Here is a 24,814-nt window from a genome sequence, read left to right on the forward strand (position 1 = left end):
AGATCACCTTGGTGAGATGTGTTCCACACTGGGCATGCATACTCAGCAGCAGAGTAGCACAGCGCAAGGGCGGATGTCTTCACTGTGTCTGGTTGTGATCCCCAGGTTGTGCCAGTCAGCTTTCGTATGATATTGTTTCTAGCACCCACTTTTTGCTTGATGTTGAGGCAATTCCTCTTTAGCTGGGAATAGTAGAGACCCCGCCCCACACTACATTTCCCAGAGTTCTGCGCGAGGCAGAAGAGGCGCGTGGGCGTCCTCTTTCAAACGCCGGTCTGACGAGAGACACTCTTTCCCTGGCGCCCCCTCAAGGCGGGCCCCTGAACTGCGGGAAGGCAGGCCTCACCCGGCGCTCCTCTTCCCGGCCGCGGCCTAGTCAGGGCTGAGGCGCCGGTGGGGCATGGGCTGGTGGTGCCGCTGCCTGGCGCAGTCCCGGAAGGCCCTCCGCCTGGCCCCGGCCTGCTGGAGGGCGCCATTTTGCGCCGCCCCCCTCAGCCGCGCGCCGCCTCCCCCCTCCTCCCCCTCCCCCTCCCTCCTCTTGGGCGGGGCGGAGCTGCTCCTTCCTTTCACGCCGGCCTCGGCCCCGACCAGCCGCTTCTGCCACCAGCTCCGCGGCGGAGATTGCCAGGCCATGCCCGCAGCCCCCCGCCCCGACGACAACGACGACAACGAGATGGAGCTCGAGGCCGCCCTGGAGCCCGAGGACGCCCTGGAGAGCGGAGGGAAGAAGCGCAAGGTACGCGGCGAGGGGGAAGGACGGAAAGAGGGAAGGACAAGGCCCAGGCGCTTACGTAAGGCCGACCGGGCCTCGTGGCTGACGGGAAGGAGAAGCCGGCCTCCGAGCCGGAAGCGCGGCCTGTTCGTGGCGCAGAGAAGTCAACCAAGAGGAGGCCTCTCTTTCCCACGGGCCTTCCCGCCCCCTCCAAAGTCCCTTAGAGTTAGGCCTCGCCACCCGCGTTTGTGTTCTACGGCCTTTCTGTTCCGCCTTCGCTGTTGCGCACGTGGCGGGCTTTCCCCTCCCCGTCCCACGACGCAGACATTTCCTTTAAAACAACAACAAAACTGTTCCCGTTTTGAAAGTGTTGTTTCTTGTTTAATTGTCCCCAGAGTATATTTCCTCACCCGTATGAAGGTCTATATTTATAACCCCGTTCCTTTACGAGTTTCCCCCCAACATCCCTGTCTCATCCTGATTTTAGTATTTTTAGTATCTTAGTTTTTATTTTGCTCATTGTTATGTTATTTTATTTTACCGTGTTATGATTTTGCTTTATCGTCTTTGTACTCATATGTTGTATTATTATTATTATTAAACTTTATTTGTACCCCGTTAGCATCTCCCGAAGGACTCAATGCAGCTTACAAAGGCCAAGGCCTCAGCACAACAACAACAGACAATAACAATACGATACAAAGCAAATTAAAAACATAAGCAATAACAAAACATTACACTATTACACAATAAAAACCAGGGCCAGGCCAGTGATGGGTACAGGTTAAAAAGGGCTGGGTGTGGCAGGTGGTATGTTGGAATTCTGGGCAAGTGCAATGTGCAGAGAGTCTTAAACTCTAATACAGTGCTTCTGGGACATAGTGCTGAGGGTTATCCTATTCCGGAAAGGCACATCAGAATAGCCAGGTCTTCAAGTTCTTCCTAAAGACTGCCAATGTGGGTGCTAGTCTAATGTCTTTGGGGAGGGTGTTCCAAAGTCGGGAGGCAACCACAGAGAAGGCCCTGTCCCTCGTCCCCACCAAATGCACCTGCGATGCAGGTGGAATCGTGAGCAGGCCCTCTCCGGATGAATGAAGGGAGAATGTGGGTTCATATACGGAGATGCGGTCACGCAGGTAGGCAGGTCCCAAACCGTTTAGGGCTTTGTAGGTAAGCACCTGCCCCTTGAATTGGGCTCGGTAGGTAAACGGCAGCCAATGGAGCTCCTTAAACAGGAGGGTTGACCTCTCTCTGTAAGGAGCGCCAGTTAACATCCTGACCGCCGCCCGTTGGACCAGTTGGAATTTCCGAGCCGTTTTCAAAGGCAGCCCCACGTAGAGCACATTACAGTAATCCAATCAAGAGGTGACCAAGGCATGGACCACCCCGGCCAAATCAACCTTTGCGAAGTACGGTCGCAGCTGGCGCACAAGTCTTAGCTGTGCAAAAGCCCTCCCGGCCACCGCCGACGCCTGAGCCTCAAGCGTAAATGATGAATCCAGGAGAACTCCCAAGCTGCGGACCTGTGACTTCAGGGGGAGTGTAACCCAGTCCAGCACAGGTTGCATTTTATTGTGTTGTTATTGGTTTTACATTATTGTAATATGCTGTTGGGCTTGGCCTCATGTAAACCGCCCCGAGTCCCCATTGGGGAGATGGTGGAGGGGTATTAAATAACGTTTATTATTATTATTATACTTCTTATTATTATTCTTCTTATTCTTATTATTATGCGGTCCTGACTTTAAAAGTAGTTAATAATAATAATAATAATAATAATAACACTTTATTTGTACCCCCTACCATCTGCCCAAGGGACTCGGTGCGGCTTACATGAGGTCGAGCCCAAATACAACAATACAAGCAATAAAACAACAATACAAGCAATAAAAAAACAATACAAGCAATAAAAAACATAATAAAATATACAACATTATCAATAAGACAACACACAGTTAAAAACAGTGGGAAGGCCCAAATGTAAGGTTAAAATTAGAAGTAATGCTGGGACATGGACAAAAAGGTGATACACATATATATACACACACAACACATATACACAGAATGGGCCACAGCAACGCATGGCAGGGGACGGCTAGTGAGAACATAAAAATAATGACAGATGCAATAATAATAAAGCACCTACTTCAGTTTAAAACTTTCCCTGTCTAAAGTATACTGCACTTATAGCTCTAATACAATTTTTCTTTACATACTGTTATTTACCTCTATCTGCTTTCCCTTTATTTCTCCTAGTGTAATCATTGTTTGATTTTTGTATGTTATGAATGGTTCCATTCAAAATACGTATGGCTCTCTGGGTGTAAGATACACATGGGTCTTCGGTTGTGGGTGGATTGCTCCCATCCTTCTCCCTCACATAACCCAACCCAGTCAGTATTTAAAGTTGGGTCTGTCTACCAAGATGGATCCAGATCCATTCTTGGTGGGTTCACAGGGCTCCCTGGAAGTGGGCAGACTACAATTCCCATCATCCTGGGTCATCCCACAGACATGTTACCAGTATTTTAAGATGGCCATGATGGGTATGTTTGGCCCAGATCCATCGTTGCTGTCCATGACGGGGCTCTCTGGATGTGAGAGCCATCCTGGAAAATATATATTTTGAGATAGATAGGGTTTTTTTTAAACATTTTCTTAGCTTGTAATAGTACATTGGATGTTTACAGCTCATGTACTTCGTACAAGCAATCCCTGTGGCTCAGTGGGGACTCAAATCAGAATCTCTCCGTCCATTCTTTAACCACCTGTTGTTGTTGTTGTTGTTGACAATGAGTTATGAATTAGAACTCTTCCAAGTCAGGTCTCATATCAGTTCTCACAGACTCAAGGCCATTACTTCCTTGATTGGGCTTGTACAGGGATAGCTCCTAATATCTTGTGGCTTGATGGGAACATACATTATGGATTTTATTTACAGATTTTATTTCTCTTATTGAGATTTCACCTCTTGGAACATCACTAATTACCATAAAGCAATGAAAAGAAAATAACTCTGGCCAACACACTTTTGGTACATCAAATGGTAGACCTGTTTATGGGTATATTTGATTCAAGAAAAAGGCCCCAGTTTCCCACCGATCAGCTCTAGCTTTTGAGATACAGAACATATGGCATCTACCAGTGTTCATTTGCTTTCTCATAGAAAACCATAATAACCATATCTAAGAAACTAGAGTTGATGTGGTGTGTTCAGGGCAATTTTTGAATCAGTGCTCCAGATAACTCTGGCAACAGGTCTTAAAACCAAGACTAATTTGTTATTGTTTTTGGGTTGTGTAATAATTATTAAAAACTTCTGTCTCCAAATAGAGTATAGGATGACATTTGTCACTGTGCCTAGGAAGGAATAATAATGGGGGAAATGTTTAAATTGGTGGACCAAGAAACGACATGTATTCATTTGAAATTATTAATCTTTCCTGTCAATATATTTGCCTTTCAGAAAGATAAAAAAGATAAATCTAAAAAACCAAAAAAGCACAAGTCCCAGCCGGAGGAAAATGAGCTGTCTGATTCAGAACTGGAACCGCCCAAACCGAAGAAAATCAAGAAAAAGAAAGAAATTGTTGATGACATTGAAACTGTAATCACAGACTATGAGACAACTTCCCCTGTAACGAATGGGGTTGATGATCACTTGAAAAAACGGAGTAACTCTGAAGAATCAAATACCGATTGTGAAAGTGACCAAGATCCGGTAAGATGGCATCTCTAGATGTTTGATTTGATTTCTTTTACGTTAGCATTCTTCAGAAGACACTCTCAGAGAAAGGGAAGCATACAAATCAACAAAAAATATAAAAGTGAAAATGCCATATTGGAGGACAAACGTCGATGTCTTACTTCTAAATATACTATGGCAATAGACTTGACAATTTGATAGGTTACATTCTGTTATCTTTCATGATCTCTATTAGCCTATTATGGAGCCTTAATATATAATACATTCTCAATAGTCTTGTATTGCATTTTGTTCTCTATTTTCTCTCAAAATATTTGAGCCAATGAGCACTTTTCCCACGAGGAGTCCATCTCTTTATTTGACACATCCAACCCTTTTATAAAAAATGCTTTCAATTAATTTTTACACCTACTATTCTGATTGTTCTTAATCCAACAGGAATTGACAGAAGAAAAGAAGGAAGGAGCCTTCTCCAATTTTGATCTCTCTAAAGCAACTGTTGATCTTCTGAAAGGTATATTCTTTCAGCATTTCCAATTCAAAATACAGTTGCCCCTCTATTTTCTCAGGGATTAAAAAGTGGAAAAACCATGAATATAGGCCCATTATTATTTTTAACCTGAGATAACACTTCTCACAGCATTTGTAGGTCTATAACCACAAACAAATGCTCAACGTTTTGTGCTGGAGGATCTACAAATACCCAGAGAGAGCATACTTTTTTCAGTTCAGTATAGAGCTTCAGCAGAGATGGCAGCAAATATAGCAGTTGGTGCAATAAACAAATCCACGAATGCTTAACCTGCAAATGTATAGGGATGATACCACTTCAACTGCCATGACTCAATGCACTGGCTGCCGTTTATTTTCTGGTCCCAATTCAAGGTACAGGTTATCACCTACAAAGCCCTAAATGGTTTGGGACCCGCCTACCTTCGTGACTGTATCTCTCTCCTCTGTGGCTCCCCGACTCTGGAACTCATTACCTGAAGAGATCAGGAAAGTCCCTTCTCTAGAAACTTTAAAAAAGAAACTTAAAACCTGGCTCTTCTGCTTTGCCTTTGGCAAGTAGGTGTACAACATGATATTATTGCTCCCCTCAATGCTTCTGCCACTGGAGTGCACGCCCTCCAAATGGGAAGTTTAGTTTCATAATTCTGTTTTGTTTTTATGAGCTCCCTGCAAATAACCTGCTCCTATTTGAGCTCATTCGAGTCTTTTAATTGTTTTATCCTGTACATGTAGCCCGCCCACTATTATTGTGACTGTGTTTATTGGATTTTCTTTTCTTTTCTGTGTAATTGTGATGATGTTGTTTGTTGTTTATGTTTTTTGTTTTATTTCACTGTAATATGTTGGCCCCATGTAAGCTGCTCCGAGTCTGCACTGGAGAGATGGTGGCGGGGTATAAATAAAGATTATTATTATTATTATTATTATTATTATTATTATGGAATCCTGGGATTTGTTAGTTTGGTGGGTCAGCAGCACTCTTTGGCAGAGAAAGCTAGACCTTTTAAAACACCACCTTCCATGATTCCATAGCATTAAGCCACAGCAATTAGCGGTGTCAAACGTGGATGCACCCTCAGTCAAATGTATGCTATGATTATTTTGTAATTGATAAGCTACATGTTCCTTTGTTTTATTGTTATCAGGTAAATTGATTAAATTATAGCTATCTTTAGGGGTAATACAGTTCTGATCAATGAGACAAAAACAATATTATTAGACAGTCAAATTCTTGTGTTTTCTACAGCACGTGGAGTTACTTACCTGTTCCCTGTACAAGTAAAAACTTTCAAGCATATATCTGAAGGCAAAGATTTGATCGCTCAGGCTCGGACTGGAACTGGAAAAACATTCTCTTTTGCCATTCCATTAATTGAAAAACTTCAGAATGATTCCCAAGAAAGAAAAAGAGGCCGAACACCTAAGGTAAAGGAATTGCTGGAAGACTAAACTTTTCTAGAGTAGAGATGGCAAGAAATTTGTCCCCCCCCCCCCCCCCCAAGCCTTAAATGACATGGTTTTCCACAATAATACATAAGACAGTTTGTGTCGCATCTCTACCCTGTTATGGGCATTGGGGTGGAAGGGACCTTTTCTTCCTGTGGACCTATGATCAGCTATACACTTGAATGGAAAATTAGGATTTATCTGATTCTGGAGAAAAAAATCAAGAATTCAAGTAATTAAAAGGGATCTGGAAGACTAAGCTGCATTAGAAACACTTGTAATAATGCTGATAAAACCAAGGAAATTTTAATGCAACTGTTGGGAGATGTCATGCACTTAGTTCAGACTTTCTGACTAAATGGCAGAAATGGTCAGGACGCTGGGAGAGAATTTTCTCATTTAAGACTCCTATTGAACAGTTAACGTTAGTCGGAAGCATTTCATGACAGAAAGACTCAGTGAAACTTCCAAGTTATGAGAAATGTGTTGACCATATTGGTCCTTTGATAGCATTTTTTTTTCATGTCAGGAGTGACGAGAAACAGCAAGTTGCGTCTGGTGTGAGAGAATTGGCCGTTTGCAAGGATGTTGCCTAGGGAATGCCCGTATGTTTTGATGTTTTACCATCCTTGTGGGAGGCTTTTCTCATGTCTCCGCATGGGAGGCTGGAGCTGACAGAAGGAGCTCACCTGCGCTCTCCCCAGATTCGAACCTCCAACCTGTCTGTCTTCAGGCCTGCCAGCACAAGGGTTTAACTCATTGCACCACCGGGGGTACCCTTTGATAGCATAATAATACAGATATTTATTTGTACTTGTGCTATTAACAAACTGTAAGATTATATTCAGTGTTTGTGGCATATATAATGCATTATGCTATTTGCAAAATTTAAAAACGTTGAAGATTAAGGTGGAGTAATTTAGTCTTTAGTAGTACTGTTATATTAAAACAGATTTTAATTGAATTGATTTAATATTTTTAACTATGTAATTATTGGATTTTATTATGTGCACATGGAGGCATCGAATCGTTGCTGGCTGGAAGCCATCCTAAATCCCCCCCCCCCCCCCCGGAGGGGTTGAGAAGGGCGGGGCACAAATATCTTGAATAAATAAATAAATACAGCACTGCACTAATGATCATTGCCTTAACTAATTGATTATGTTTTCCATTATTTAGGTGCTAGTTCTTACTCCAACCAGAGAGCTGGCAATGCAAGTAGCCAGAGACTTCAAAGATGTCACAAGGAAGCTGACTGTGGCTTGCTTCTATGGAGGAACTGCTTATAATGGACAGCGTAAGATACCTCAGATAGTTACTTTTGGGTGGTGGTAACCCTTTAAAATTCACGGGCTTCCATTCGTTGTCAGGCTATTTGAAGATGCAAACACACAACACAAAAGAAGTCATATTTATATCCTGTCTGCACAGATTCTATTGCATAACCTTTATGGAAAATGAAAGGATATTTACTATATTAAGAATAATACTATAAATTTCAGAAAATTTCCTGTGTGAGATTATATCTTTAGTTCATATTCAGCTGCATTTTACATGTTTCAAGACTTGGTAATAGTAGTCTGGTAATGTATTGTGGAATTATTAACTTTGTTAATGTTTCTTTCAGTTGATCTAATTCGAAATGGCATTGACATCCTGGTTGGGACTCCAGGCCGAATCAAAGACCACCTTCAAAATGGCAAGTTGGATATTTCCAACCTGAAGCATGTTGTCCTGGATGAAGTTGACCAGATGTTGGACATGGGTTTTGCTGATCAAGTAGAGGACATCTTAAAATATGCTTATAAAAAAGGTAAATATGTAATTATGCAGTTGTGTCAAGCCATGGTACTCTTCTGTGCCTATTTGCTCTCCAGGCTATACGCGTTTTATTTATATTTCTTGGACTGAACTATAACTCCTCTAAGCCTAGGACATTGATATATAGTTCTCAGCCTGTGAAAGCCTTTCATTTGTTTCCAGCATTATTAAATATCAAAGGGTTTTTAAATTCTTAAATGTAATTTGAGGCTAGGTTATAACAGGAAATGGATTGTGCCCACACTAATCTCAGAAGGAAGAAGTTAGGAAAGAGCTATAATAACACGAGTACAAATTGCTGGAACTGTAAAGAAAAAGAAGGTTCATATTTCCACATATGGTGGACCTGTGATAATGCTAAGAAATATTGGAAAGAGGTACAGAAAGAATTACAAGAAAGATTGAAGATAAACATCCCATGGAAAGCAGAGTTACTTTTATTAGGAATGAATGACCTAGAGATAGAGAAAAATGCAGATAAACTATTGTTCTTATGCCTAGTAATTACACTGCCTAGAATTGTGTCCAATTCTGGGCATCACAACTCAAGAGAGATATTGACAAGCTGGAATGTGTCCAGAGGAGGGCAACTAAAATGATCAAGGGTCTGGAGAACAAGCCCTATGAGGAGCAGCTTAAGGAGCTGGGTATGTTTAGCCTGAAGAAGAGAAGGCTGAGAGGAGATATGATAGCCATGTATAAATATGTGAGAGGAAGCCACAGGGAGGAGGGAGCAAACTTGTTTTCTGCTTCCTTGGAGACTAGGATGCGAAACAATGGCTTCAAACTACAAGAGAGGAGATTCCATCTGAACATGAGGAAGGACGCCCTGACTGTGAGAGCCGTTCAGCAGTGGAACTCTCTGCCCCGGAGTGTGGTGGAGGCTCCTTCTTTGGAAGTTTTTAAATAGAGGCTGGATGGCCATCTGTCAGGGGTGATTTGAATGCAATATTCCTGCTTCTTGGCAGGGGGTTGGACTGGATGGCCCATGAGGTTCTCTTCCAACTCTTTGATTCTATGATTCTATGAAAATGTGCAATTTCCCAACTAATAAGTTAGCCTTAAGTTAACTTGCAGCCAATGTAGATTCCAGTTTAATTTTTTTTTCTTTTATTGCCTTAGATTGTGTGGATGTTCTTTTTTGCCTGTGCTTACTTTATAGATGCTATGATCGGAAATGTTCTCATTTGTTTTTATGTGGAATTCCTTATAACACTGTGTGACACAAGGATGTGTGTTTTTTTTCAAGATTCTGAAGACAATCCCCAGACATTACTGTTCTCCGCAACGTGCCCACATTGGGTTTATGATGTAGCGAAGAAGTACATGAAATCCAAATACGAGCAAATCGATCTTATTGGAAAGAGGACTAAAAAAACCGCTATGACTGTAGAAGTAAGTAACTTTTCTTGAACAAGAAGAGTACGCTTGTGGGTATTTTGAAAACTTTAAAATAAAAATTCTTTGGCAAGTTTGGTTTGGTGTGCCCTGTGTTTCTTTTATAACCAATAGAATATTGTTTTCCAACAGCATTTGGCTATTGAGTGCCATTGGTCCCAAAGAGCTGCAGTAATTGGAGATGTTCTTCAAGTCTACAGTGGTAGTCATGGACGTACCATCATCTTTTGTGAGACAAAGAAAGAGGCAACTGAATTGGCTCTGAATGCCTCAATTAAACAGGTACAGTGATTGGTTTTTCTAAGAGATTGCTGAGAAATTAACTTAAATTTTCTTTGACTATGTGTGACGAGGGGGAAATAAACAACTTGAGTCATCATTGACCAGAAAATGTGGGTTAGTCACTAAATTTATTTTTTTAATTTTTCTATTCATGATTAATTGTTCTTTCTTCTGTACAATTGCAATAACTTGACTGAGGTGAAGATTAATAGGTGTACTACTTTTCAAACTTGCTGTTCCTAACACTCCGCAATTGCTCTCCCTGCTTCCCTAAAAAAAACCTAGTCTGGGGTCCTGGGGAACCATAAAAAGCAGGTTTTGGAGCCAAAGAGGGAAAGAGGAAGGGATGTATTTCCAACACTGCTGGCACTGAAAAAGAAGTATACCATTGTATCTTAGCCTTGCTCAATTTCTGCACATTGTTTTAATTTTAATACTGAATTCATTTGTCTGCAGTTCTGTCCTTATATCTAATAATTAAAAAAAAACCCTTTTAAAGTATCTAATTACCATATATTCTGGGGTACTAGATGACTTTTAGGCATGTAAAACCTTATAAAAAGTTGGGGGTCGTCTACTACGCCGGGTATAAAATTAAAATAATAATAAAATTAAAAACTACAGCTCCCAGAATGCCTCAGGGAGCCCAACCCAGGCACACCACAGCCCTTGGGTGTCTCTGTCTCGTCCGTACCGGTAGAGCCTCTTGGTATGGAGGGCCTTGGCCTCATGCTCCCCTCCTCCTCCTCTGCTGCCTTGGCTCATGGCGGCCTCCCAGGTGGGCTCCCCGTCCTTCTTTCCTTCTTGGCTGCCTTCCTTGCTCAGGCCCAGGCCTTTCCCTTGCTGGCGCCTGGGCCCCTGGGCTGCTTCCTGTGCCTGTTTTTTTGTTTGCTGGCAATGGTCTGTATGCTATACAAGTAAAATAAGTTCACAACGTATTCAAATAATATGTTGTCACTTTCTTTTAATAGTTGCCCATAGTTCCTGATAATGTAGAATTCTTGAAGATCTAGAGTTGCCAGATGTTTTGCTTGCTGTTATGTTTCTAGTGCCACTGTTTCTAGTATCATTGAATGCAATTTCTGTCACCACATAGTACAAGATAATTTTGTAACTATGTTTTAGATGGCATCCATGAAATTAGGAGAAATTTTAACCAAAGAATGTTTTGTGAAAAGGGGAAGAATAATACTAGTTATTTTAGGATGTGAGGAAGTAGTATTCTGGCATCCAGAACATTTGGGTGCTTGTTTAATTTGCTTTGGGAGAAAGGAAATTGTGTGTCTAATTTCATTCAATCTATAATCCTAACTCTTCTATGTACTTAGGATGCACAGTCTTTACATGGGGACATTCCACAAAAGCAGAGAGAAGTCACATTAAAAGGATTTCGTAATGGAGCCTTTGGAGTTCTGGTTGCAACCAATGTAGCTGCCCGCGGTTTAGATATCCCAGAGGTTGATCTGGTAATACAGAGTTCACCACCAAAGGTAAATTACTACTATTTGATGAGAGGAAAACAAACTAATTTAATTTTATAAAGAGGAATAGATTATGTAATATTGCTTGCCTAGTGACATGGGGGCAGTTTTCAAACCTGTCAGAAAGAGATGCTACAGGGTGAGGCAGCATAACTTCCTTTTTTTCAAAACTTAATAAAACCCAATGTATGAATCAGAAACTTTTTTTTTATAATGTAGGCGCATACCTAAAGTTTTGATTTACGTAGTTTTGAAGATTGAATTAGGTAGGTGACGTCCCCCATTCTCCATACACTGAGTAAACCGATTTCTGGCGTTTGTCATGACTCTTGCCAGCATAGCAGGCATTATGTTAGCAATTTCTTCCTGGATGTTGGCCTCCAAATCTTGTAGGGTCCTTGAACGGTTCACATAAACACGGGATTTCAAAAAACCCCATAGAAAAAAATCACAAGGGACCAAATTTGGAGAGCGGGCTGGCCACTCCAAATCCACTCGAAAAATAGGCCTCAAGGGCAAAAGCACGCTCCTCACTGTTCCAACGCATGATGGCGACTGAACTGTGTCAGGACAAAACTTTATACTCCTGCCTCTCGAATGAGACCACTAGCGCTCTGCTACATCTTCAACTGACTGAATGGTGCGCATTTTTAAAAAAGTTATGCTGCCTCATTCTGTAATACACCCTCATTATACTTCCTTTAGTTGGAACTGCTCAATTTTCAGTTCAACAAGAGAATGTAATACAAAATCAACATTACTGCAGAGTATAAACATTATTTGGTAGTTACTGAAGCAGATTCACTCAAACACGGTGTTTGTTAGGCAGTTGTAATGAAATATATGGAAATTTGTCATTTGAACCAAACGGAGTATCCATGGTGAACTGAATTTTCAGTATTATTGTATAAGAATGAGGAATGACTAATTGACTGTTGAGGCAATTCTTAATTCTAGTTTCCACACAGGTTTCCTTGTCTCTGCCATTTTATATCCAGTGTTCTTTATATAAACTAGCTTGGGGACCCGGCGCTGCCCGGGTTATTTGAGAAAGGAATTGTGTATCAAGGTTGGTCTTTATCAGTTATTTATATGGCTCGCAGTGGTCTCAGGAAGTTAGTGAAGGTACTACGAGTCCCATCGTCTATGGTCCATCCTCCTCCAAACTGTACCAGGATGTAGAGTGGGTCATGGGGGCTCTGTGTGCCAAGTTTGGTCTTGATCAGTCATTGGTTGAGGGTTGCAGCGGTCTTGGGAAGTGAGTGGAGGTACTTCAAGTCCCATCATCCATTGTCAGCCTTCCTCCAAACTGCAGTAGGATGTAGAGTGGGTCATGGGGGCTCTGTGTGCCAAATTTGGTCTTTATTGATCTTTGTTGGGGGCCACAGTGGACTGTGGGAACCAATGGGTTTGAAGATACTACAAATCCCATCATCCTTTTTCCATCCTCCCTCAAACTTCGCCAGGATGTAAAGGGGGTCATGGGGGTTATGTGTGCCAAGTTTGGTCCAGGTTCCTCAACCGTGCTGGTCACAGTGGCCTGTGAAAGTGGCAGCCAATCAGAAAGCTGCCACATACACCATCCTCCACGTACAAACACTGACTTTTATTATATAGATAGATTGTCTTCCTTTATACACAGTTAACTAAACTCTTGTCCATGTCAGTACATCTAAGCCTGAGATCCCCTCTGAGGTAGTGTTTTGAATGTTGGACCGTGTCTCTGCTTGGCCTAGACAAGAGCAAGTTGTGTTATCTCAGCCTCAGAAGCGGGCAGTGGCAAACCCCTTCTGAACAAATCAGACCAAGAATTATTTCTGATAATGCTGTCATAAGTCAGAACTGTCTTGAAAGCATGCAGCAACAAGAAAATCTAAGCCTGGTTTCTCTGTCGCATGATAGTAATACAGAGTACTCATTTCTCATGCATTTTCATAGGATGTCGAGTCCTATATTCACCGTTCTGGACGCACAGGCCGCGCTGGACGAACTGGGATGTGTATCTGTTTCTATCAGCGCAAAGAAGATTATCAACTGAAACAAGTGGAACAAAAAGCGGTAATTATGTCCGAATTTCTTATGCCTTGTGGGTTTTCTGTTCCCACAGCATGCATCTCTGGGAATACTTTTTATTTGAACAATATAAAATTTTGTAAAGTTGTGATTAAAATGTTAACAGAGCTACTTTTAAAACTTGTAAATTAAATAATCTGTCCTCTAACTTCAGGGGATTACATTTAAACGTGTGGGTGTTCCAACAGCAACGGACATAATTAAAGCTTCCAGTAAAGATGCAATCAAGTAAGTTCATTCTTGATTTTTCTGTGGTATTAACTTTTAAGCTGATGTATGTCATTTCTGATCTAGGGGGTGATTTGTGGTGATTACTTTCCTTAAATACCAGTATCTTTATATGTGTGTTTTAGATACCTAATTGGATTCACCAGATTTTACTTACTTACAGAAAGGTGTTTTACATTGACATAATGTATAGTATATGTCATTGAAATTATTCCCCCAAATAGTATTAAAGTAGATTATATCTAAAATGATATTTTGATGCTGGAAATAAAATTAGTTTAAATTAAATGATACATCAAGGGATTATAAGCCATGCTGAAATTGTTCTCTATAATGACTGAAGATACATTTTGAGAATTTATAATCATAGTAGCATGTGAGACCTAAACGGAGACTGGTTTCACTATTAGACCTTTAGAAAACATATTTATGTTCCTAATGTATCAATATCCAACCTTACTTGATTTTGAAATTTGACTACAATTAGCCCTAATTAATATTTGGGTTGGATAATGTTTGTATAATACCTGTTTTCTACAGGTAGAAATAGATAAAATCTTTTATTAACCCCTTCTGAATCACTCTCAAGCAAATTGAGTGTGTTTGTTGAACCTCTACTGATGGAGCTACAATGAAATGGTTTTTTAAATATTTTTATTTTTAGTGTGTTTTAATAGGATTTTGGTATTTTATAATGCTTTTAGTTGTTGTTATTTTGTTAGTTAAGTTGTATTCGGTTATGTTATATTGTCAAATGTGTTTATCTTGATGTACCGTAACTGTCTGTATGGTTTTCTTTCCAGCAATTTAACGTTAGCCTTATATGTTGGAAACCGCCCTGAGTCCCTTCGGGGAGATAGGGTGGTGTACAAGTAAAGCTTATTATTATTATTATTATTATTATTATTATTATTATTAAATTGTCCCCAATTATCATAACTTCAGTCGCATTTGCATCCTAAGTGTGTTAATGTTTTTATTTGGATATTTCCTATTCCTGTGGTTAAACATGTGTGTTTTATTTCAGTGGCTTTATATACACTGAATTGTACATTTTTCTTTTTTTATAGAAATTTTATTAGGTTATACATATACATAAAAGAAGGGAAAAAATAACAAAGCATATTATTGTGCTTTTGGTACGTGGTCCTTGTTGTGTTTGTGCAGCCCTCCGTTTAGCCTTCTGGCGATTCCCAGACATTATGGGTAAAGTAGTGTTCGCAAGGCTGTTGTCCCCGTCCCCCGGTGGACCTAGTTTAGACGCACTTTAAACTAGGTCCACCGGGGGACGGGGACAACAGCCTTGCGAACACTACTTTACCCATAATGTCTGGGAATCGCCAGAAGGCTAAACGGAGGGCTGCACAAACACAACAAGGACCACGTACCAAAAGCACAATAATACCAATTAAACAGCTCAAGGGAAGATCCCAGGGGCTCACATGTCTTTACACTAAAGCACAGAGCATGGGAAATAAACAAGACGAACTCCAACTTCTAGCACAACACCACAAATATGATATCATAGCCATCACTGAAACCTGGTGGGATGACTCCTATCGCTGGAATGTAGATATCGAGGGGTATAACCTCTTTCACAGAAACCGAACAAAGGGGAGAGGAGGCGGAGTAGCCTTATATGTCAAAAACTCTTATGCTGCACAAGAAATTCAAGACAGCAATCTGGGAAACCAGCTTGAAATCATCTGGATAAGAATCAAGGGAACTGGGACTCAAAAAGATGTCGTTGTAGGCGTCTACTACAGACCCCCAAGCCAGGAGGAAGATCTTGATGAAGTCTTCTGCCAACAGTTGACCAAACAGGCACAGAAAAGAGATGTAGTAGTCATGGGCGATTTCAACTATCCCGATATTTGCTGGAAAACAAACTCGGCCAAGAGTACAAGGTCCAACAAATTCCTCGCTTGCCTTGCAGACAATTTCATGGTCCAGAAGGTAGAAGAGGCAACAAGGGGATTGGCTACTCTTGATCTCATCCTAACAAATGCGGAGGACCTGATCGATGCGGTCGAAGTGGTAGGATCCTTAGGGGCAAGTGACCATGTGCTCCTGCAATTTGAGGTACAAAGGAAGGCCGAAACTAAGACAAGTCAAACCCGCATTTTGGACTTTAGGAGAGCTGATTTCCAAAAAATGAAGGAAACGCTGAGCAGCATTCAGTGGACACAGATACTAAAAGACAAGGGAGCTACGGATGGATGGGAATTTCTCAAGAGTGAAATACTCAAGGCGCAATTGCAAACCGTGCCAACAAAGAGAAAAAATAGGACAAGTGCAAAGAAGCCAGAATGGATGTCCAAAGAACTTCTAACTGTGCTAAGACACAAAAGAGACATGCACAAGAAGTGGAAAAAGGGAGAAATCACCAAAGAAGAATTCAAACAAATAGCCAACACCTGTAGGGAAAAGGTCCGCAAGGCTAAAGCAAAAAACGAGCTCAGACTTGCCAGGGACATTAAAAACAATAAAAAGGGCTTCTATTCTTATGTCAGTAGAAAAAGGAAAAACAAGGAGGCGATAGGACCTCTTCGAGGAGAAGATGGGGCAATGCTGACAGGGGATAGGGAAAAGGCAGAACTACTTAATGCCTTCTTTGCCTCGGTCTTCTCACAAAAAGAGAGTCTTCAACCTCAGCAAGATGGAGTGGATGAGGGATTGGAGGACATCCAACCCCAAATTGGGAAAGAAGTCGTCCAGGAATACCTGGCCGCTCTTAATGAGTTCAAGTCCCCAGGGCCAGATCAACTACACCCCAGAGTATTGAAGGAACTAGCGGAAGTCATTTCGGAACCATTGGCAACCATCTTTGAGAGTTCTTGGAGAACGGGAGAAGTTCCAGCAGATTGGAGGAGGGCCAATGTGGTCCCAATCTTCAAGAAGGGAAAAAAGGACGACCCAAACAACTACCGTCCGGTCAGCCTCACGTCGATACCGGGCAAGATTCTGGAAAAGATTGTTAAGGAAGTGGTCTGCAAACACTTAGAAACAAATGCAGTCATCGCTAATAGTCAACATGGATTTATCAAAAACAAGTCATGCCAGACTAATCTGATCTCTTTCTTCGATAGAGCTACAAGCTGGGTAGATGCGGGGAATGCCGTGGATGTAGCGTACCTGGATTTCAGTAAGGCCTTCGACAAGGTCCCCCACTATTTCCTGTGCTGGTCAATGACCGAAATAAATGTTTTGATTTGATTTGAAGGTCCCCCATGACCTTCTGGCAAGGAAACTAGTCCAATGTGGGCTAGGCAAAACTACGGTGAGGTGGATCTGTAATTGGTTAAGTGGACGAACACAGAGAGTGCTCACTAATGCTTCCTCTTCATCTTGGAAAGAAGTGACAAGTGGAGTGCCGCAGGGTTCCGTCCTGGGCCCGGTCCTGTTCAACATCTTTATTAATGACTTAGATGAAGGGCTAGAAGGCATGATCATCAAGTTTGCAGACGACACCAAATTGGGAGGGATAGCCAATAGTCCAGAGGACAGGAGCAGAATTCAAAACGATCTTGACAGATTAGAGAGATGGGCCAAAACTAACAAAATGAAGTTCAACAGTGACAAATGCAAGATACTCCACTTTGGCAGAAAAAATGAAATGCAAAGATACAGAATGGGGGACGCCTGGCTCGAGAGCAGTACGTGTGAAAAAGATCTTGGAGTCCTCGTGGACAACAAGTTAAACATGAGCCAACAATGTGATGTGGCGGCAAAAAAAGCCAATGGGATTTTGGCCTGCATCAATAGGAGCATAGTGTCTAGATCTAAGGAAGTAATGCTACCCCTCTATTCTGCTTTGGTTAGACCACATCTGGAATATTGTGTCCAATTCTGGGCACCACAATTCAAGAGAGATGTTGACAAGCTGGAATGTGTCCAGAGGAGGGCGACTAAAATGATCAAGGGTCTGGAGAACAAGCCCTATGAGGAGCGGCTTAGGGAACTGGGCATGTTTAGCCTGAAGAAGAGAAGGCTGAGAGGAGATATGATAGCCATGTATAAATATGTGAGAGGAAGCCACAGGGAGGAGGGAGCAAGCTTGTTTTCTGCTTCCTTGGAGACTAGGACGCGGAACAATGGCTTCAAACTACAAGAGAGGAGATTCCATCTGAACATTAGGAAGAACTTCCTGACTGTGAGAGCCATTCAGCAGTGGAACTCTCTGCCCCGGAGTGTGGTGGAGGCTCCTTCTTTGGAAGCTTTTAAGCAGAGGCTGGATGGCCATTTGTCAGGGGTGATTTGAATGCAATATTCCTGCCAAGAAGCAGGGGGTTGGACTGGATGGCCCATGAGGTCTCTTCCAACTCTATGATTCTATGATTCTATGATTCTATATATCAACTTTGGTTTAAGTTTACAAGGAAAGTGGGAGAACATTAGGTTATAGGATAGTAGGAAATTTAGGAAATCAATGAAAAAGAGGGGAGGAAAGGAGGAAAAAAGTAAAAAAAAAATAGTTGTTTGACTTCCATTCTGTGTCTTCGCCTATAATATATATCAGCTTTTTTAGTTTAAATTTGTCTCTTCTCATTTTCCTCTAAGGACTCCTTTTCACTCATATGCCTAAAAAGAGGCAATAAAAATATTCCCAGTAAACGTCCCAGAGGATAGTCTTATCACTTGTTTGTCCTATTGACTCTTCTCATTTAAGTAATTTTCAAATGATGACCAGTTTGTCCCCTATATTCGTTCTGAATTGTACATTTTTCATTTAGATCATTGGATTCTGTCCCTCCCTCTGCCATTGACTACTTCCGACAATCTGCTGAGCGGCTGATAGAGGAAAAGGGAGCTGTAGAAGCTCTGGCTGCAGCCCTGGCTCACATTTCAGGAGCCACGTCCATTGAGCAACGCTCTTTACTCAACTCAGATGCGGTAAATACAGTGCTTACGTGGGCTCTTTAACCTTTCTAGCATTCCTGAAAGGCTTATCAATGAATTGTATGACGTAGTTGAGCTACATACCTGCATGTGTTGAATGTTTACATGCTAAAACATTGCATTTTGACTATGAACTAATGCAGGTTGTCCATTTTAACAAAAAATAAGGTCTAAATTTTGTTGTGAGGCCCATCTATAGTACATCCATCGCATCCGTTGCTAAATCACTGGGTAGACTTATTTCTCTAAGTTTCACTGAATCATTGGGCTATTTTATTTGGGGTTAACAAATAAGATTCAAGCCTAAGAAACTGTGGACATATGAAAGAGCCAAACCAAAGTCCTCTCTAATCCAAATTTCTTGATGTTCTACTGCAAGCTTTGTATGCTTTTTACGCTTTCGAGTTGTTTCCAATTTTTGGCAACCTGAGGGGCCACCATACTCTAGTGGTTTGAGTGTTATGTGCTACAACTCTGGAGTCAGTTATGTGTTCATTTTATTGTAAACCTGGTTTTTTTGCGTCTTTTGAAGGGTTACGTGACCATAACGCTTCAGTGCTCAGTAGAAATGCACTCAATTGGCTATGCTTGGCGAGCTCTGAAAGAGCAATTGGGTGAGGATATTGACAACAAAGTGTTCAGAATGCGCTTTCTCAAGGGGAAAACGGTAAGAAAACCTGCAGTTTAGTATATGTTACTAGATGAGTATTCTGTGGCATTTGCTTTTTCTATTTGTCTAATCTGGCGTGCAAAGAGAAAATTTTGAATTGATAACCAAAATGGTATTATGGAAAGCTTTTAATAACTTTGAGTTGTGTTGTCCTAGGATAGCTTGCAAAACTTTTATTAGGAAAACTTGGGTTTGAATCACTGCTTGAGGCAGTGATACAGTCTTCCCAGTTTTCCATCTTATAATAAAAAAGGTTATGGTGCTTTGGATTATTGAGAAAGTTTAGAGACAACAGTACCTATTTTATTTATATTATTAAAAAAAGAAGGGAAGGACAAAAAAACAAATCTAGCACACCTTTAAGACCGATTATAGTTTAGCATGAGCTGTTCCTTTAGTCTTCCTTTGAATCAAATACCTGAAATAAGAATGTAAGAAAACAAGCATTTTCTGTAGCTTGACTGCTATAATGTCTTAAACATGATGTCACTTATTTTTCCAGAGTGTTTCAGGTTACTTTGTCTGGAGACAAATTTTGAATCTTATTTCTCTTGTGTTTAGGGTGTGTGTTTTGATATTCCTGTAGCTGAACTACCTAAACTACAGGTGAGATATTGCTAATGTGGGGTTTTGCTTTTTTTTAAACTAAAGTTCTAAAAAATATACATTTCTTTTTCAAATGAACTAGCCGTCCTCTGCCACGCGTTGCTGAGGCCCACATAGGGGTTCTATGTGGGAGGTTTGGCCCAATTCTATCATTTGGGGGTTCAGAACACTCCATGATTGTAGGTGAACTATAAATCCCAGCAACTACAACTCCCAAATGTCAAGATTCTATTTTCCCCAAACTCCACCAGTGTTCACATTTGGGCATATTGAGTATTCGTGTAGAGTTTGGTCCAGATCCATCATTGTTTGAGTCCACAATGATCTCTGGATGTAAATGAACTACAACTCCAAAACCAAAGGACACTGGCCACCAAACCCTTCCAGTATTTTTTGTTGGTCATGGGAGTTCTGTGTGCCAAGTTTGGTTCAATTCCATCGTTGGAGGGGTTCAGAATGTTCTTGAATTGTAGGTGAACTATAAATCCCAGCAGCTACAACTCCCAAATGACAAAATCAATTTTTTTTTAGTGAAAGACATAACATTGGGATGTTAGGTGTCTTGTGTCCAAATTTGGTGTCAATTCGTCAAGTGGTTTTTGAGTTCTGTTAATCCCACAAACGAACATTACATTTTTATTTATATAGATAAATTGTAATTATGTTGAAGAGGTGGTATTTGCATCAGTATTGAAACACAGGAATCACAATTATGGCGTGAACCTGAATTAATCCAGAAAACCAGTCCTTTTAAGATTCTCAGAATAGGTAGCGTTAGTACTTCTAGGGTACTACTCACTTTTAGTGTACCTTCCTTTAAATATACATGTTTGCGGTGTAGAAAAAGATAAGCTAAATCCTGGCCAGTTCCTATTGTGGTTTGTGGGGCTATTTGCCTCTTATTCTTAGGTATGTTTGCAACTCCTACCCTCTCAAGACAGCCCATAAAGAGTTGTTGGTATGGCCATTTTGAATAACTTACATAAAATATAAAATATTTGCCTATACACCAAAGGATAGGAATCATGTAGTACTCCAGGCACCAGCATGCCATAAAAGGTCTCTTTTCCCCATCCAATCTAACCTCATTTCCTTATGGGTCACAGAACAGGGTGACTAATATAATGCAGTTCAATGCAGCTAAACTTCATTTTGAAGCTGCATTATGTGGCAGTATAGATGGGGCCTTGGATGACACGTGCTTTTTGTTTTAATCAGCAAACCTGGCAGGATTCAAGGCGCTGGCAACTCTCTGTGGCAACAGAATTACCTGAGCTTGAAGAATCGCTCAAGGAGCCTGGCCGAGGCGGCGGCGGCAAACCTGACTTCAGGAACAGAAGAGGGGGCGGAGGGGGCTCTAATTTCAGAAATGGAAGACGCGGTGGTGACTCGAACAGGCGTGACAGATTCAGAAACAGGGGCCAAAAACGAAACTTTTGACCGGGCTTTTTTGATCATTTGCAACTGTCAAATATAAAGGATGTTTTAACAACAGTAAAAATTGATTTACACTTTCCTTATGTGTTTTCTTTTTTATTAGTTTGGTTTTGTCTGGTTGCAAAACTCATGTTGACAAATATTAGGATTGGCGTTTCATTGCTGCTGTGTCTTCAAGTCATTTCTGACCTAGCAAGATTTGTTTAGATGAGACAGATAATATGACTTGCATAGTGCATTTCCTGGGCAAGGAGGAATTTGAACCCTGTTATCCAGTCATAATCCGGTGCTCAAGCCATTACACCACACCAGGTCACTAGCATAATAAACCAAGACCGAACCTAGTGCTGCTACAGTTACCACATTTGCTACAAGCTCTTATAGTAATACATTTAGAACAGGGGTCCTCAAACTAAGGCCCGAGGGCCGGATGTGGCCCTCCAAGGTCATTTACCTGGCCCTCACTCAGGGTCAGCCTAAGTCTGAAATGACTTGAAAGCACACAACAACAACAATCCGATCTCATTTGCCAAAAGCAGACTCACACCTCCCACTGAAATGCCAGAAGGTCATGGGGGACCTTGTTGAAAGCCTTACTGAAATCCAGATATGCTACATTCATGGCATTCCCTGCACCTACCCAGTTTGTAACTCTGTTGGAGGTGATTTTTGAGCTGAGGTATTTAATCTGGTGAGTTTGCCGAGGTCTTACATTTATATTGATGGAGAAGTTGTGGGAGGGGTTGCAGACCACATGATCCGCTCTGGAACCAGCAGTGTACAGACTTTTTCGGGACCACACAGATTGCAGACTTGCAAACATTTGCCTGCTGTTTATTATAAGAGATGTTCTTCTGGAAGGGACTGCCTGATGAAGACCAAAGAAGGCACGGAGTTGGCTTTGCTATGTACTGTTTTTGAGATGTTGAGCCAAAGTCCAAGATTTGCAATTTCCTTTTGCACACTTGCACCACCACTATGTACAAAAATAATTGTTGGCCCTCTGTATCTTCTTCCATCCTCTTCTAGCAATTGGTTTATCTATAAGTGTGACGATGTGTAAGTTTTATTTCTTTGGTTATGTGTAGTTTGCATAGTGGTTTAGGGATGGTAAGTATGGGAGATTATGTTTTGTTGGAGATGGTGGCTTGGCGTTAGCTAAGTTGCCGTAGCAACAGGGGCGGAGCCAACTGCCTCTTCAGGAGGCAGCTGTTTTAAAAAGTCAGTCAGTGGCCGGAGAGCTACTGAGAGGACTGAGTCTCTAGGTGGAGATTCAGGAAAAGTGTCTGTAACCGGTGTGCTATAGGAAAGACTGAATCTCAGGGTGGGGATTCAGGGAATCAATTGGTGACCAAAGTGGTTGCAGAGAAGGACCCGGTAGTGAGAGAGCTACAGGGGGTTGTTGATTCTGAATTAAGAATCAAGGTTTGGCTAGGTTTAAGCCTGCTGTGCCTGCTGTGAAACGTTTTGAAGTCTGTGCCTGAGATTACTTATGAAACCTTTCCAATGTAACCATCAAGATTTGTGCCTCTCTTGAAGAAACAGTTAAACATGTTATACTCCTGTTAAAATAAACTTGTTACTGTTCTCCTCAAGCCTTGCCTCATACAATTTCTCCTAAGTTGAACAGCCTGCAATAGTAAAGTCAAGCCAGGAAAGTAAACGCTACGCTATCAAATAAATAAAGCCTTCTGTAATTAACAGTCCCTTTATAAAATAGCTCCTAGGTTGATATTGAGCGTTGCCTGGCTTCCCTCATAGATTAGGTGGCAGTGGGTGTTTTACCACTCGCACCTTCACATTTGGTGGCATTCGGTGGCATTAAAACGGTCTCCTTTACAATAAGCTTGTTGCTTATAGATATTGTATGTATGCTCTGATATGCAACTTTCTTTCCTTGCTCTATGTTTCTCCTGAGAAGTTGTGGGAGGGGCTGCAGACCACATGATCCGCTCTGGAACCAGCAGAGTACAGACTTTTTAGACTTTGGGACCACACAGATTGCAGACATGCAAACACCTGCCTACTGTTTGTTGGAAGAGAGATGTTCTTCTGGAAGAGCCTGACTGATTAAGACTAAAGAATGCACGGAGTTGGCTTTGCTATCAGAAATGACCTGGTGAAACATCTGACCGAAGCACCCACTGGCATCAATGAACGACTCTCAACCCTCCGAACTGAATTTGCCAAAAACCAACAGGCAACCATCATAAGTGCCTATGCACTAACACTAGATGCTGATTAAAACATCAAGGAAAAATTTTACTGTCAGCTGAACACCGTCCTATCAGAGATACCTAAGGAGGACAAAATCATCCTCCTGAGGAATTTTAATGCAAAAGTCGGGCAAGACTTCGACCTGTGGCCAGGGATCATAGAAAAAGACGGGGTTGGAAACAGCAACTCGAATGGCATTGTGTGGAACACAACCTTGTCATCACCAACATGCTCTTCCACCAGAAAAACAAGTTCAAGACATCATGGAAGCACCCCCGGTCAAAGCATTGGCACCTCTTAGACTACGTAATCACACGGGCCAGAAACGGCTGTGACATGCTTCTCATAAGAGCCATGACAGGTGCTGACGACTGCTGGACAGACCACAGGCTAATCCAATCCACGATGGCTATCAAGATGGCCCCCAAGCGCAGACTCCAAGGAAGAAAGACACGGTGCTAAATGAACACCCAAGTCCTTCAGAAGCCCTCCAAACGAGCTCATCTCCAAACAGCACTCAAGAACCATCTACCCACAGAACACCCTGAAAATGTTGAGGAACGTTGGAACAAACTGAAGACCTCCATCATCACAGCCTGCGAAGAAACTACTGGATATCAAACCAGGAAACATCAAGATTGGTTTGACGAAAATGACGAGATCCAACAGCTAACTTGACAAGAAAAGGAAAGCCTTCCAAACATGGCAGAGAGATATCAACTGTGCTACTAAGAAAAAGATCTACGTTAGTGCAAAAGCTGAGGTCCAAAGGACAAGAGAACTCAATAACATCTGGTGGAGAAAGAAGGCTGAAGGAATCCAACACCTGGCAGATACCCATAATGCCAAAAAGAAAAATGGGTTACCCTGAAACTATGGAGACCAAAACCCACTGATTGTGGTAATATGAAAATAACTAAATTAACTCAATGTATATATTACAAATACACATATTAAAAAAAACTGCCACATTCACATTAAGTAGAAACAACTGGTTATGAAAGACGCCCAGCGGCCACATCATGAGAAGAAGGAAGAAGGGAAAGCTTAGAGAAAACAATAGAATTATAGAATCCTAGAGTTGGAAAAAAACCTCATGGGTCATCCAGTCCAACCCCCTGCCAAGAAGCAGGAATATTGCATTCAAAGCACCTCTGACAGATGGCCATCCAGCCTCTGTTTAAAAACCTCCAAAGAAGGAGCCTCCACCACACTCCAGGGCAGAGAGTTCCACTGATGAACAGCTCTCCCAGTCAGGAAGTTCTTCCTCGTGTTCAGGTGGAATCTCCTTTCTTGTAGTTTGAAGCCATTGTTCTGCGTCCTAG

At 41.6% G+C, this 24,814-nt stretch overlaps 1 protein-coding gene across 1 annotated transcript; it reads left to right on the forward strand.

The window, feature by feature from the left end:
* The first annotated feature begins 385 nt into the window (after positions 1-385).
* DDX21 (DExD-box helicase 21) lies at positions 386-21,351 on the forward strand. The gene is made up of 15 exons (XM_060768882.2): positions 386-736; positions 4,179-4,433; positions 4,857-4,932; positions 6,178-6,356; positions 7,557-7,674; positions 8,005-8,190; positions 9,448-9,593; positions 9,729-9,878; positions 11,207-11,368; positions 13,298-13,417; positions 13,587-13,660; positions 18,394-18,553; positions 19,092-19,226; positions 19,791-19,835; positions 21,054-21,351. Exons 1-15 carry the CDS (start codon positions 401-403, stop codon positions 21,273-21,275), a joined length of 2,364 nt encoding a protein of 787 aa, XP_060624865.2. The 5' UTR covers positions 386-400; the 3' UTR covers positions 21,276-21,351.
* The last annotated feature ends 3,463 nt before the right edge of the window (positions 21,352-24,814 follow it).

Source organism: Anolis sagrei, chromosome 3, assembly GCF_037176765.1.
Source record: "Anolis sagrei isolate rAnoSag1 chromosome 3, rAnoSag1.mat, whole genome shotgun sequence".
NCBI classification, from domain to species: Eukaryota; Metazoa; Chordata; class Lepidosauria; order Squamata; family Dactyloidae; genus Anolis; species Anolis sagrei.

Coding starts and splice junctions, on each gene's coding strand:
- DDX21 (XM_060768882.2), top strand. CDS start 401: ATGGGCTGGTGGTGCCGCTGCCTGGCGCAGTCCCGGAAGGCCCTCCGC. Junction 4,434..4,856: donor GTGAAAGTGACCAAGATCCG/GTAAGATGGCAT, acceptor TTAATCCAACAG/GAATTGACAGAAGAAAAGAA. Junction 11,369..13,297: donor TACAGAGTTCACCACCAAAG/GTAAATTACTAC, acceptor GCATTTTCATAG/GATGTCGAGTCCTATATTCA.